The sequence below is a fragment of the Triturus cristatus genome, chromosome 10 (genome assembly GCF_964204655.1).
Source record: "Triturus cristatus chromosome 10, aTriCri1.1, whole genome shotgun sequence".
NCBI classification, from domain to species: Eukaryota; Metazoa; Chordata; class Amphibia; order Caudata; family Salamandridae; genus Triturus; species Triturus cristatus.
This window is the reverse complement of record NC_140593.1, coordinates 766,527,292-766,543,256: the sequence shown is the minus strand read 5'-3', so window position 1 is coordinate 766,543,256 and position 15,965 is coordinate 766,527,292. Positions and strand designations below refer to the sequence as shown.

Sequence of the window (15,965 nt, the reverse complement as noted above, 5' to 3'; positions counted from 1 at the left end):
TAGTGTTAAGCATTTGTTGTACACACTGTCAATAAATGAGTCAAACTCAAGAAGAAACTCAAGGCCAATTTAGAATTATAACGTGTTTTTATATAATTTTTGACACTAAGAACTTTGTAATGGGGTAAGTACTTTAGACGTTATCTCATTTTACAGTAGAAAATGACAGCTGTCAGATTTGAGGCTTGATCCTCGAACGCGATAATGTTATCCTATGGGAGAAACATTCACTGCATAGGGTCACTTGCACACGACTTACAGGAGTGTTATTCTGGACTTACGGTGAGTAGGAGCCAAGGTCCAAGAAAACACCAAGAGTTCAGTTTTACCTGCCCGGGGTGTCCGGGTGCAGAGGTGCTTTCAACTGTGGTAGGCTCGGACGCCACACACTGTAGTCAATCGGAAAAGTACCTGTAAGAAAGAGACTGCAAGGGGGGACCAGTCCGGCAAAACTCAAAGGGGCGCTCCACTCTTTGAGGTCTCAGGTCCACAGAGACACCGTCGGTTTCAATGGACTTGGGCGGGGCTGGTCGGGGGGGGGGGGTGCTTGGGTGAATAGGTGTTTTGTACGGTGGGTCGTCAAATTTGAGGTTCCCATGGCTCTCAGTGCACCTGTAGAAGAGGAAGAAGAAATGCAGCAAGACTACTTCTGGCGTGGAGCTGGCCTCAAGGGAAGTCCCTCGGCATGCAGGTTGGTTTTGGCGGTGGTGGTGTTTGTTCTGAACACAAACAAGCCTTGGTGCTTACAACAGGCTCCTGTACCTTGAGTATTGGTGTAGGAAGCTCCTGGGAGTCCTGGCATCTCCAAACTTGGTGGGAAGACAGATCTGACCTCCTGGAGCATGGCGTCTTCTTCCTGGGTAGCTGCTGTACTGCATGTTGTGGTCGGTACTTACAGGCTGCATGGAAGTAGCTCCTCCACTTCAAGGGAGATGCTGGCTGACGAAGTGCTGCCAGCCTTCCAAGGCTTTTGGAAGATGCACATCTGCAGGATGAGTCTGGTCTGGGCTATTGTTGGAGCAGGCAGGCAGGGTTTGGCGCCTAAGTCCAGAGCTAGTCCTCTGTTCTCGTGTTTTTCTGCTTTTCTTTGCCCTTCTTTTTTTAGAGTCAATCGAATCAGAGTTCCTGGTGTCAAGGGGCCACCTAAATACTGAATTTTGGGGGCGTTAAGGTGAGGGAAGGCAAGTAGCCAATTAGGTACTTACCCTTCGGGTCACTGCACACCCTATATGGCCACTTCCTGTGTGGAGTGGGCATAATCCTGTTGTTCCCTTCTGTGGAACACCTCAGGCAGTCCACCTTAAGGATGTGACTAGCCTGGTGGGGCAACATGCACTTGCATAGCTAATTTTCCACCTGTCCTCTTACCAAATGGGCCTCAGGGGGTGGCATATAAGAGGCAGCAGTGGCTTTGAAGTCCCTGACATTGATATGCTACATCACTAGCCATCCTGCTGGAGGTGGTGTAAACACCTTCCTCCAGAGCAGGCATTGTTTCTGGCCTCCGAGAACATGGGCTCTCACCTGCAGTGGGTCAGAAACATGTCTGTGGTGGCAGGCCGGACTATACCATTCAGCCAGCACACTAGATAGTGGTAGGTGTTTCAGGGGGCACCTTTAAGGGGTTCTCTGGGTGTTTGTCTTAATAAATCCACTACTGGCATCAGTATGGATTTATTAAGGCAAAGTGTTAGATACCAAACACCATAGGCTTCAGTAAAGCCATCCTGTAGCTAGGGGACTCGTAATGACCAGTACCCAGTACATACACTTAAGATGGCTTCCCTATTCACTTGTACTATCTAGTAATTGAGCTAGACCACACAGGGGCATATCTGCTCCTTCAGATATGTACTCATATGTAATATAGTGCACTTACATATATTGCATGCAGTGTCTGTGGGCATGGCACACAGGGCTTGTGGCATGTCATGTTTTACACTTGCTTGCACTAATTCATGGAGCCTGCAATGACAGTCTGCATGAGTTTGGTGGTGGGTCCCTTAGGGTGGCACAATGCATGCTGTACCTTTAGGGACTCTCTTTAGTACCCTTGCCTTAGGTACCCGGGATACCATTTACTAGGGACTTACAGAGGTACTAAAGGTCTTGCCAACAGGGGTACAAATAAACAGTTACCTTGTTTTTAGGGAAAACGTACTGGCACTGGGAATCTGGTTAGTAGGAACCCAGTGCACTTCAGTCAAAATTGCATCAAATGGCAGACAAAAAGTGGGGTTGACCATGTCAAAAAGGGGGTACTTTCTTACACTTACTGCAGGCATTCCCCCATCACCTCTTCTGTGCTGCATTGTATCCCAACCTATTTACATAGAACAAAAGGTGCAAAACTATGGATCCCTGCTGGAAGTTAAAGGATCCAGTTCTCAAGTGACATATATGGTCCAGTTATAACCTGCTGTGTCCTGATTTCCAAGACAGAAACAGCTAATACCCAACATGTCTAGTGTGGTATTGCAGACCCTTGTCCTTTACCAGAAGTTAGTTTACATTCCTTATTGACCAGTGCAGTCTGCCCATGAAAACGTTTAAAACCAAACAGGAGGAGGTCAAAGAAACTCCCTTCTAATAGTTCTACAGCAAGCTGAAGATCCTTCAACAAGACCCTACCAACTGAATATCCTAGAAATGCTTGTTGAATATGGTACAATATATTTAAAATAACAATAGAAAACCTCATCATTTGGTAACTTGACCAGTCATGGAATCCTTCAACCAATGGTCTACCAAAGAATCTGTGAACAGGGTGTAAGGCACATATGCTGGTATTTAACTGGAATAAACTTGCCTGTGGGTCAAGGAAGACCATTGGTTCAGTTGCAAAACAAGTAGCATCACTAATGTGGGTTATCTGAAAAGGACCCAGTAAAATGTACTCCTCTGCTACTCAACAAGCCAAGCTATCTTGAATGTTCAGTTTGGATACACTAGATTGTCTACAACAGTGTTTCCCAAACTGGGGTCCGTGACACATTCCAAGGGGTTCCGCAGGCAGCAGTTTTAAAAGCACTGCAAAGTTCCTTGTAGACTAAGCAGTTTTCGAGCAACAATAAAAGTGTCAAGATAACACCAGTGATTAATGTACCTGCTGGAGAGCGATGAGTTTTGTCCAGCGGCAGGTTTGACTTATCTAATGTAGCACAGAGGGTTAATATGCCTGCTGCAAAGAAAGTGTGCCATGCATTTAAAAACAAGCATTGGCATAGCCAATAGGTCTCGCCTTTGGGACCTTATAAGTGTTTAGCCATGCAACAGTTGCATAACTAAATACTTATAAGGTCCCAAAAGCGAAACCTATTGGCTTTACCTAGCGGCCGGCTTTGTGGCCGCGAAAGTAAAAGTGATCACGATTAAACATCAAAGCGGCCCTGCGGCCGCGAAAGTGAAAGTAATCTTGGTCGAAAGTGAAAGTAATCGTGGTCAAGCGCGGCGCGCACGCCCGCGCACATGCACTGTAGCTCTAGGCTGGCCTTGTAGCACTTTTTAGAGCCCTCTCAATAAGTCTCGCCAGACCTGCGCATGCGCTGGGTCAGGCGAGACCTAAAAACAGTATTTTATGCGCATATGTCAATGGGTTACTGCTTTTGTCACAGATTCATTTGTTACTCTGCAGCTCATAAGAGACGATCATAATCTAGCACAGTGACCTATAAACAGTCATCAAGGAGCTGCTTACACACTGCATGGTACAAGTTAGTAACTTATGTTTTTTCCCAGTCTTTCATTATCCTGATGCTGCTAAAGGGGTTTAATTGGGTGGAAATACATTTTTATAGTTAGTCAATGCTAACCACTGTATTATGTTCTGAATCCTGAGTTTGTGCTTTTACTCCAGTATTGGAGCTTTCAAAGATTCACATGCCTGAATCATTCCCCGTCGTCGAGACGGGAGTCTCCGGTACATAAAAAGCATTGCTAGTAGTATAGCCAACTGAAAAAAGGCCTAGGCCCATTTTCCTTTGCAACCCATAACCTCCATTATCAAAAAAAGGACTAAACTTGCCTCTGAACCAACCAGAGTCTCTCACCCTCTAGAACACTCCTGAGAGAACCTTCTGCCCCTCAGATTTTCTACCGCACGTTGTGCTAGGAAGTCTCCTTTAAGCTCTGCTCAAATTCTACAGTTGGTTCTAGATTGAAGAGTTTTTCAACTGATTTTTCTTCATCATCTTCTGGAGAATGGCTGACAAGGAGAAGAAGGGTTTGTTCAGAGCCTGTGCCACCTGTTCTAAGAAGAGGTTATATACTGACGACCCTCATAAAGATTGTATATACTGCCTTTACCCACACCATCAGGCAAAGGAGTGTAAGGTATGTCGTACCTTTTCTAATAAAACTCTGAGGGATCGTGACAGTAGACTGTTAATTTGGCTCCAAAAACTTAAGACCAGGAAGGACGTCATGTCTAGTGACAGCGATGAGGCGTCAACTGCTTCAAGGAGGTCTCAGAAAAGAGGTAGATCTCCTCAGGCTCATACCTCAGGGGAAAAACCTGAGAAGGCTCTTAAAAAGATCACATCTGGGTCTTCAGAGCGCAGTCCCTCAAAATCTCCTCAAATTAAGGAAAAGGAGAGCAAGGGTCATGCTTCAGGGGTAAAACATTCAAAAAAGACTAGTTCAGAGCCTTCAAAATCACCCCTTAAAATTAAACATTCGCTTAAAAAACCAGCCTCTACATTGCCTTAAGAGAAATTAGAAAAATCGACATCGTCGACGGGATCGTCGACGAAGAAAGTAGTGTCGTCGACGAAGAAAAGTGAGATAAAGGTCACTATTAAACCTATACCCTCGTCGACGATGCCATCGTCGACGGCAATTCGATGACGAGAGCGTCGGCGACAGTGACGACGACCACAACTGCGTCGTCAACGGGATCGTCAACGACAGTGACAACGGGATCGTCGACGACAACGGCGACGATGACGGCAGCGTTGACGGCGGCATCGGCGACGACGGTGTCGTCGGCGATTTCGATGGCAATCTCGTCGACGGGCTCGTCGACGAGAGAAAAAACCCCAGAAAAACGGGATTTTGCCAGGAAAAGGAAGATTACCCCGGACATTACCTCTCCTAGTAAGGTAACACCTCTGGTTCCATCCCACTTGTTGGAGGAGGAAGACTCGCAGGAGGAAGGTAATGAGGGTCCCTTTGGTTATGCAAGTAGCCCCTCTCAGTTACACGTTAAATGTCAGGAAGATGACTGGGAGGATGATTATGGGGGTTATCAAGACCGCCCCTAGCAACGCTATCAGGAGGAGATGGTGAGTGTTCCATCTTCACAACTGACTGATTTGCAGTTCATGTTGGATGACTATAAAAGGAGGCATCCTTTACCTCATTCTTCCCAAAGGATTCCAGTGACTACATCGCACTCTGTTCCATGTACACCTGTGCGAAGACAAGAGGTACCGGTTCCTGTGCCTATATCACCATTGCCACAACCGGCTCTAGACACATCTGACGATGAGGCCCAGGAAGAGAGGGAGATAACAGACCATAGTAAAGAAGGGGATGATTATCTGATTCTGTCCCCTTCATCTCCTTCACCGAGGCCTGTGGATTCTCCTCCGGAGGACATCAGGGGTTCCATAATCGTATGGAGAGGGCCGCACAGAGATTTGCGCTCAATATGTCGTCGGACAAAACAGAATGCTTCTTATATGATTTCAAAGAGCCGTTTCGCAAGACAGTTCGATCTCTTCCGATTGTGAGTAATCTATGGGAAGAAGGTCTCAAGGTTATGGAGACGCCGGCAACGATTACTCCAGTACTTGCTAGACTGGACAAAAAATATAAAGCGCCCTCGGATGCTCCGGCTTGTTTACTAGGCCACCCCAAGCCGGACTCCGTTATAACTCAAGCGGCGCAACAAAAAACGAGGAATCCGTCTGCTCCAATTTCAACGCCGCCGGACAGAGAGGGTAGGCGCTTGGATAATGCGGGGAAGAGGTTTTCGTCCATATCTGCCCTCCTGGTCAAGGCCGCGAATGCCCTGGCCATTCTGGGCAGGTATGATAGGCAAATGTGGTGCAACCTATCGCCTTACATAGACAGCATACCTGAGGGTGACAGACAGGAAGCCAGGAAAATCCTCCAAGAAGGTTAAAGGACTTCGGCTGAAGTCATACATTGCGCAATGGACATTGCGACCACGGCCTTCAGATCTTTGGGAGGAGCGGCTGTTTTGCGCAGACAAGGATGGTTGAGAGCAACATCTTTTAGGCCTGAAGTCCAGAATAAGATCTTGGACCTTCCTTTCAATGGAGTCGATCTGTTTGGGAAGCATATTGATGAGGCCTTACAGAGTATCAAGAAAGATACGGAAACAGCTAAATCTCTGGGAACATTGCAATATAGAAAAGTTCCTTTTCGTGGCTCAAGAGGTAGGGGCCAAACCTCCTATAGAGGGGGGTACCAACAAGGCCAGTATACTTCCTACTCCACATCATCTCAGCCATATCGTCAACAATATTCACAGAGACAAACAGGAGGTTTCACAAAATCTACTCCTAGAGGTCGAGGAGGTCGTCAAGGGAAAGACACCACCTGGAGACAATGACAGCTTTCTAACTCTGGTGACACCTATTCCTCATATGTCGCATGTTCCCTTGGGTGGAAGAATTTCCTATCATCTTCAAGATTGGCAGCAAATAACGACGGACCAATGGGTCCTCAACATAATACAATTCGGTCATACTCTAGAGTTTCTGGAAATCCCCCCCCCCCCCCCCTGTACTCCACCAAGATATCAAGAGGTCAAGTATTTGCATCAGATGCGTCAAGAAATTCGGACAATGCTCCGAAAGGGAGCAATAGAACCGGTACCGAATTCCCAGAGTGAAGGGGATTTTATTCCCGTTTTTTCTGATCAAGAAAAACGTTCTTCAATGGCGCCCCATTTTGGATCTCAAATCCCTAAATACTTACCTCAAGGATCAATCCTTCAGAATGATCTCCCTCCAAGATATTCTGCTGCTATTAAACCCAGGAGATCATATGACCAAACTGGACTTACGAGATGCGTATTTTCATATCCCAATATATCCTTCACACAGGCAGTACCTTCGTTTCGTGGTGGCCGAAGATCATTACCAATTCAAGGTACTTCCTTTTGATCTGAAATCAGCCCGAGGATTTTTACAAAATGCCTGGCTCCAGTGGCAGCGGTTCTAAGGAGACAGAAACACCAAGTATTTCATTACCTCGACGACTGGCTAGTCAAGGCTCCATCGGCAGCGGCAGCCCGGTCGTCAACAAGAGCTTGCGTGGAACTGTTTGCCAGATTAGGTCTGACTCTGAACGAGGAGAAGTCAACTCTTCACCTGTCAAGAAATATCACCTTCTTGGGAGCAATTCTGGATACAGAGGTAAACAGAGCGTTCCCCTCCAAGGAGAGACAGTGGGGAATAATATCTCTATCCCAGGCTGTTATAAAAAGAAAGTCTCTTTCAGTACGCAAGTACAAATCTTTGCATTCCCCCTCGTACCTTTCTGCAGGCTAAGGATGCTACCGTTACAAGAGCAGCTAGATCTTCAATGGCATCAAGCGACAGGATCCTTCGGCGTAACGCTGATCATGGTTCACGCGGCAACATGGTGGACCCGGAAACGCAACATCTCGCAGGGTCTTTCTTTCCTGACTCAACCAGCTCCATTAGTGTTGACGACAGATACGTCCTTGGAAGGCTGGGGTGCATTCCTTCAGCATCTGCAGGTCAGCGGTCGCTGGAAATTGAGCGAACAGCAATTGCATATCAACCTCTTGGAGCTCAGAGCCGTCCGCTTAGCATTGTTGGCATTCCTGCCAAGGATTCAAGGTGCAGCTGTGTTGCTAAGAACAGACAACACAACAGCAATGCACTATTTAAACAAGCAGGGAGGAACAAGATCTCTCTCCCTATCACCCTATCTTGAGAAGCCCAGTTGATATAGGAATGGGCTCTACGACACGAAGTATCCATTACAGCGGAACATCTTCCAGGGGACCAGAACACCAAAGCGGATACTCTCAGCAGACTGATGTCTGTCTGTCACGAATGGGAGATCGACAACGAGATTTTGAACATCTTCCAGAAATGGGGAACTCCGACAGTAGATCTTTTTGCGACAAGGGAGAACAGAAAATGCAGGTTCTTCGCAAGCTGGCTTCCCCAACGGGGATCTTGGGGGAATGCGTTTTTGATGGCATGGTCAGGCATCTTTGCCTACGCCTTTCCTCCAATTCCCCTCCTGCCGCAGGTTCTTATGAAGATCAAGAAAGAACCATGCAGGATAATCCTGATAGCTCTGTGGTGGCCCAGACAACATTGGTTCGCGGAGCTTCTTCTACTGTCAGAGGAGCGCCCGATTTGCCTGCAGCCGATACCGTCTCTTCTGACGATGTTCCAGGGGGAAGTTCTTCATCCGGATCCGAAATCTCTGCATTTAGCAGCCTGGCTCCTGAATACTGTGAATTTCAACATCTGAACATCCCAACGGAGTGCAGGGAGATTATATCTAGAGCCAGAGCGGATAGTACAAACAAAACATACCGGATGAAGTGGAAGAGATTCTGTTTATGGTGCAAAAGGTCTAACATTCATCCGCTGCATTCGGAAGCTCACGAGATTATTCCATACATCTTGCATTTGGCTAAGTCAGGTTTGGCTCATGCATCTATAAAGGTACACCTAGCTGCAATTTCACGCTTCAGAAGAACTGCCTCTGGTCCATCTCTGTGGTCTGCTAGAGTCATCAAACAATTTATGAAAGGATTGTTCCGAGTTTTCCCTCCAATAAGACCTCCACCACCTCTCTGGCAATTGAACATTGTTCTTTCCCAGTTAATGAAACAGCCCTTTGAGGCTATTCACAGGGCAGAGCTGAAATTTCTATTGTGGAAAGTTGCGCTTCTCATTGCGCTCACTTCATCCAGGAGAGTGGGGGAAATTCAGGCTCTCACGGTCCAGGAGCCTTTCTTACAATTCAGAGAGGACAGAATAATACTCAGGACTAAGTCAAGATTCAATCCAAAAGTTCCAACTGACTTTCATTTGAACGAACCATTAATTCTTAAACAATTTTTTCCTCAACCAACAACAGCGGCGGAAAGAGCTCTCCACTCGCTGGATGTCCAGCGTTGTTCAAAGTTCTATTTGCAGAAAACTAAGCCTTTCCGAAAGTCTTCGCAACTTTTTGTTGTCTTCAGTGCACCCAGAAAGGGTTTCCCTTTGTCAAAAAGGGGAATTGCCAGATGGATTTCCAGTGCAATAGAGTATTGTCATCAGGCAGCTGGGCGACCTCTGAATGCACAAGTCCGTGCACTTTCGACAAGAGCAGTCTCCACCTCTACTGCTTTATTTGCGGGAGTACCGATCCAGGATATCTGCAGGGCGGCGACCTGGACGAGTACGCACACCTTCACCAGGCATTACTGCTTGGATGCAGCCACAGGAAGAGATGTGGCTGTGGGAGAAGCGGTGCTGAGGAACCTTATCCAGTAACGGTGAGCCTTCCTTACCATCCCTACTTCCTTTATTATCTACATTTGCACATTTTATTGTTGTTTATTGTATTTGATGCAATTTTGCAAAGTATTTTTGAAATGTGTGTTTTGGTTTAAAAATACCGTTTTTATCACCCTATATATGTTTCCTTGTTTCAGGTTCTGGGTAACAAAAAATGTGCATTTATTTACTGCTCGCTATTCTGATTCAGGCATGTGAATCTATGAAAGCTCCAATACTGGAGTAAGAAAACAAGTTACTTACCTGTAACTGTAGTTCTTGAGTATTGAAGCTTTCATAGATTCACATGCAACCCACCCTCCTCATCTGAGAGGCTCACCTCGGATTTAGCACAAAGAGTGTTATTGCACAAGTGCACGAAAATCTGAGGGGCTGAAGGTTCTCTCAGGAGTGTTCTAGAGGGTGAGAGACTCTGATTGGTTCAGAGGCAAGTTTAGTCCTTTTTTACATAACAAAAGTTATGGGTTGCAAAGGAAAATAAACCTAGGCCTTTTTTCAGTTGGCTATACTACTAGCATTGCTTTTTCATGTACCGGAGACTCCCGTCTCGACGACGGGCAATGATTCAGGCATGTGAATCTATGAAAGCTCCAATACTGGAGAACTACAATTACAGGTAAGTAACTTGATTTCCTTCCAGACCAAGCACTCTTTTAAAAATGCCTACCAGTATGAAAGACATGTGAATCCTACACCTTGTACCCTTTGCCTTATATAACATTTTCTCTACACTGATTTACAAGTATGATTTATTGTTTCTATATCTATGTGATGTAAAGTGCTCTGACATCCTACAATGGTATGAGAGATGCTATAAAACAAATGAAATGCATGTGACAGATGAGCTATGGAGAAATGAGAGGCACTGTTGAATGGTGATAATAAGGGAATCATTGAAGAACCCCTACAAAGATTGTTGTATCCAGGTGCATAGTAAGGTCCTCATTTACTATTCTTTGTAACCTAATAGAATTCAATATATAATGATAAATGTGTTGCAGAATGCACCATTGTATCCTACATTTTCTTGGAGGGGGGGGGGGGGGGGAGAGCCTCCAAAAGCCCCCTTTGTAGTGGTCAGGCTAACTCACTGTACTTGGTGTGCACTGTATGGGGACTGGTCTTAAATCATTTGCCAGGGCTGCTTTGGGTTTCCACTCTGGCCCTAGCAGGAGGCTTGTACTGCGAAATAAAACTAACCATTTAAAAGTTAATCATGGAGATGCAGCTCCAACCTTCTCTTTAAAATGTTCAGTTTTTTGCAAAATCTTGCAATATTAAATACTAAAATCCTTAGTAATTTGAGTATTTCTTTTGTGTGCACGTGTGTTTATTTTTTTTTAATTACTCCTTTAATGTTTGAAATTTAAATCATGCAAATTGCTGGGGGTCCCCGGCTTCCAGTGGTGAGTCAATGGGGGTCCTCAGGAGTCAAAAGTTTGGGAACCACTGGTCTACAATCTGGAAGAGTTCCACAGGATGGTTCTTTTCCATCTTAGTCATCATAGTGAAGCAAGTTGCCTCAACTTTGAAAACTGCATATTCCTTCCCATTAACATATACAAAGGCTGTCTTGTTCTCTTCAAAACATTGTGGAATTTAGAATACTTTGAGAAAGTATTTTGAGAAGCAGGCAACTTTTTTGATGCCCCACAGAGTGCATATGTGTGCATGGATGGTGTCTTTAGTTTTTCAAACATCGTCCAACCTAGTGTTTCCAAACCACTTTTCTTGATCAATCTCACTTTGCTATTGCATCATGTCTTTTCATAAGGGCTACATCAGCTGATACCAGTCGATGATGATTTACAGGTTGGATGGTTCCTAGTGTAGATGGTGTGCCACTTCAATAATAAACTGAATGAAGCAGAGTGTATGATCAGTACCCACATACTTTTTAATACAGCATACCATGTACAGATGATTCAATGTTGATGAGATGTAGTTTGTAACGGTGCAGCCTAGGATGATAACCTTCCGTATCTGTGAGTTTTAAGATAGTTTGGAAAAAATTCCTCTTCTTGATTGTACATATTGTGACTGTAAGTAAATTGACTTCACTAGACCATAGGACAATCTGTTGCCTCTAACAATCTGTCTCTTAAACTGAAGCATATTTTTCTTTTTCTTTGTTGCAGAATGAATCTCAGATTTTTCCTCCAACAACAGGTGGTGCAGAGAAGATGTGTCAAGATTTAAAAGTTCCCCTTCTGGGTAAAGTGCCTCTGGATCCTCGGATAGGTATGCTTTATTTAGCACTTGCTAAGAGTGATTGGCTCAAGAAGTATGAAAGCCATTTCAATTTTGATCCTAGTTTTGTTCAGCCCTTTGTGTTCGGGAATAGACATTTATTTTAAGTTTTTATTTTGTTTCTTTAGTTTTTATTAACGTAATGCTTCTGTGTTACTTTAATCTGTCAAGTGGACCTTGGCTCAGCTTTTTCTTTGGCACTTCTAGCTGAGGTGGCGTGATTTTGAACTTGTCTCTGTCCAATCTCATGTCCATCTCAACGTGATCCCTCTACTCAAGTGGGATAAAACCCTTGATTGTTTTATATTTGGCTATGAGATGAAAAAAGGAAATGCTCTCTGCATACAAGGCACTTTAATAGAGCAGGTATTTGAAAAATGCTGTCTTCTTTGAAGACTGCACATTAAGTCTGTAATGTTATTGGCAGGCCCAGTATTATCATCCCCATCAATAAAACTTTATTTGGCTGCATTATGGCCATAAAAGTACATTTACACAAAGAGTAACCCAGAAATACAGGACAAATAAAAAATGATAAAAAGAGCAGAGCTACTTTACATATAGTTATTTTAAAACAGTTACTTAGCCCTTAAGTATATATTTAGTGTACCGTGATAAAACCTATAGTATCAGCAAATACCTTGATAAAAATGAATATTATACACAATCAATACTAATTTAAAAAAGATAATCATACAAGCATTTCTTCCTTCAGGACTGCAAATCCCAACACATTTCTATGGCTGATCAAAGGTTTTTCTTCTGCGTACAGCCCCTGCTAAAACAACTCGCAACCCCATAACATATCAAGGATGATGACAGTATTTGCAGATATATCAGCGCAGGTCATACTTGTGCAAAATAATTTTTTTTTAAAAGAGGTAAGATATATTTAGAGCCTAAAATCACTATAAAAACCACAGAAGAACATAAAGTGCAGCAAATCTTGGTCCGAAAAATCACAGGAACAAGGCTTTAGGGTCCCTAACTTAGAGAAACCCTTAGGAACCGAGAGACACCAATGAGTACAATTAAACATAAATCTGATTAAAAGAAAGCTATGATGCAAATTATTAATAAAAAAACAAAAGGGTTGTTCTAAAATCCCAGGGCTTATTATCATATCATGTCTAATCGTGGGTTTGATAAGTTCACTATTTTCCCTTTCCATCCTTCTCCTGGGTAAAAATTGACTTTTAATGTCTTTCACCTCTTCAAGGTGCAGCTGTCTAGGTTGATTAAAAAAAACTCAGGGTGCCCTAATTCCGTGAGCTGTTGTGAGACATTGCCTAACCAGGGAATGTCTGCAGCCCTGTCTAACTTTATGCAGTCTTCTGAAATAATTTAATTTAGGAAGGGTATGGGTCTAGACCATATTTGTAGCCACCATGTTATTGGGGCCACTGCTATGCAATCTGAGATGTAACCCTGCCTTAAGTCTTTGTACAAAAACAAGATGATGATGGACGGAGCGCTGAAACTTTTCAGACACTCACCCCCCAGTCACAGATCTGGGTTGTATCCATCATCGTTCTTTAGCTCACTTCGCCACCTCAGTTCAGACCCAGCTATATGCAAATCAGTCTTGACCCTGTGCTTCATGGGAACAGTCAAGCCCGAACTGCTAAGCCAGGTCGTCTCTGAACCCGAAACAAGCATCTTGGGACCAGTTTCTGAGTAGCACCCTTCATCAGCCAGGCTAGCTTGAATCCAGTGGCAAAGTGAGCAAGGGACCGTTGTCTGGGCATACCCTGCCAACTTAGGGCGAACAAAGCAAAAACACAGAGATGATGGACGGAGCGCTGAAACTTTTCAGACACTCACCCCCAGTCACACATCTGGGTTGAATCCATCATCATTCTTTAGCTCACTTCGCCACCTCAGTTCAGACCTAGCTATATGCAAATCAGTCTTGACCCTGTGCCTCATGGTAGCAGTCAAGCCAAACTGCCAAGCCAGGTCGTCTCTGAACTGGAAACAAGCATCCTGGGACCGGTTTCTGGGTAACACCCTTCATCAGCCAGGCTAGCTTGAATCCAGTGTCAAAGTGAGTAAGGGACCCTCATCTGGGCATACCCTGCCAACTTAGGGCGAACAAAGCAAAAACAAGGAGATAATGGACGGAGCGCTGAAAGTTTTCAGACACTCACCTCCAGTCACAGATCTGGGTTGAAGCCATCATCATTCTTTAGCTCACTTCCTATGCCCAGACGTGGGTCCCGCCCTGATGAGGGCTGAAAGCCCGAAACCGGTCCTAGGATGCTTGTTTCCAGTCCAGGGAGGACCTGGCATGACAGTTCGGGCTGGACTGTTCCGACTGGGCAGAGCGTCAAGATTGATTTGCATATGTCTGGGTCCAAACTGGAATGGCATGGTGAGCAAAAGAACGATGGATTTAGGCCTAGATCTCTGTACTGGGGTGAATGTATGACATTGTTCTGCATTCTGTCCATGATTTGTTCTTTTTGCATGTCACTCCCAGTGGGACAGGTATGCCCAGATGTGAGTCCCGGGCTCACCATGCCACTGGAGTCAAGCTATCCTGGCATATGTGGGCTGAAAGCCCGAAACCAGCCCTAGGATGCTTGTTTTCAGTCCAGGGAGGACTTAGCCTGGCAGTTCGGGCTGGACTGTTCCCATTGGGCGCAAGGTCAAAACTGATTTGCATATGGCGGGGTCCAAACTGGAATGGATGGTGAACAAAACAAATGATGGATTTAGGCCCAGATCTCTGTACTGGGGTGAATGTATGACGTTGTTCTGCATTCTGTCCATCATTTGTTCTTTTTTAATTCTTTGTGCACCATAAAGGTAGTGGTACTCGGAGGGACAGCTAGAAGTTTCTGTAGATATTTATTTTCGGCCCCTTGCAAATCATTAACCTCCTTGTAGCCGCAGACCTCACTTACCATACGTTGTCATAGGGACGCAAATTTTCATTGTAAACCTTCAATAATGGTATTAGGGGTGTGCTCCCTAGTTTCCTGACAAAATCCAATGTTGCTCCTGCTGCTCTTGCTAGGGTATTTTTCTGAGTGTTCGCTGGGCCACTCAAGACCCCTTTTCGTTAAATAGAGCACCCAAGTATGTAAAGGTTTCAACATTAGTCAAATACACGCCATTACATAGAAGTGATTGCTTCTCACGCTTTATATTACCAGATGACATTATATGGGATTTTGAAAAATTGATAGAAAGGTCAAGTGCAACCATAAAATCAATAAAAGTATTTACAAGACGTTTCAGCCCTATTGGTGTCCTGGCACGTAAAACTGCATCATCAGCATATAAGAGGGCAGGGATTAATTTAGGGCCTATTCTAGGAGTATCCTTGCTGGTGTTGGATAGTACAGCCCCCAGGTTATTAATATCGAATGTGAATAAAACCGGAGCCAAAATACATCCCTGCCTCACTCCCCTCTTGACCTTCCATGATTTTGTTAGGGAGCCATTTCCATTATATCTAGCAATGGCAGTTAATTAAGTCGAGACCAATGCAGGAAAGCCACCAAGTCAGCATCCATGCTTATTTTTAACAGTAAAGGCCATAGTTTGGACCTGTTTACTCTATCAAAAGCGGACGTTAAGTCCATGAATGCCATAAACATATGAACTTTTTTGGCAAGAGTGTATTTGCTGATCATCAGTAAATTCATGCATTGGTCCACAGTTCCCATGCCTTTTCTAAAACCAAATTGCAAGTCCGACTACACGTTGCTTGCTTCTAACCAATCGCTTAGGCGGTCTACAATTACCTTTCCCATAATTTTGGCTGCCGAGTCTAATAGCGAGATCGGACGGTAGCATGCAGGATCGTCCCTGGCACCCTTTTTGTGAATAGGTAAAATCATCGCTGTGGACCAAGAGTAAGGTGGGCCAGCCCTTGTAACAGCATTGAAAACCCTCGTTAGGATCTTTGCCCATGTCCCAGGGTTCGACTTATAAAGATCCGCAGGTACCCCATCGGGCCCCGGGGCTGAGTCGGCCACAATTGCTTTCTGGACTTCGTCGACCCTAAAACATAACGAGAGCCACTTAGTGCTGGGTTCCCAGGGTGTGTCAGTTTATACTAAAACCTACTCAGTGTAAATCTGCTCAAAATGGCTGAACCATCTGTCGGCGGGAATAACACTTTATTCTCAACAGATTGCTATTCTTTAAAAAGGGGCTATTCACAATCTTCCAAAA

At 44.7% G+C, this 15,965-nt stretch overlaps 1 protein-coding gene across 2 annotated transcripts in view; it reads left to right on the top strand.

The window, feature by feature from the left end:
* NUBP1 (NUBP iron-sulfur cluster assembly factor 1, cytosolic) overlaps positions 1-15,965 on the top strand; it is a 286,868-nt gene that overhangs the window by 187,357 nt on the left and 83,546 nt on the right. For both annotated transcript variants that reach the window (XM_085628298.1, XM_085628299.1), the window contains one exon: positions 11,666-11,768. In XM_085628298.1, coding sequence (XP_085484424.1) covers positions 11,666-11,768 — 103 coding nt within the window. The remainder of the gene's footprint in view (positions 1-11,665; positions 11,769-15,965) is intronic.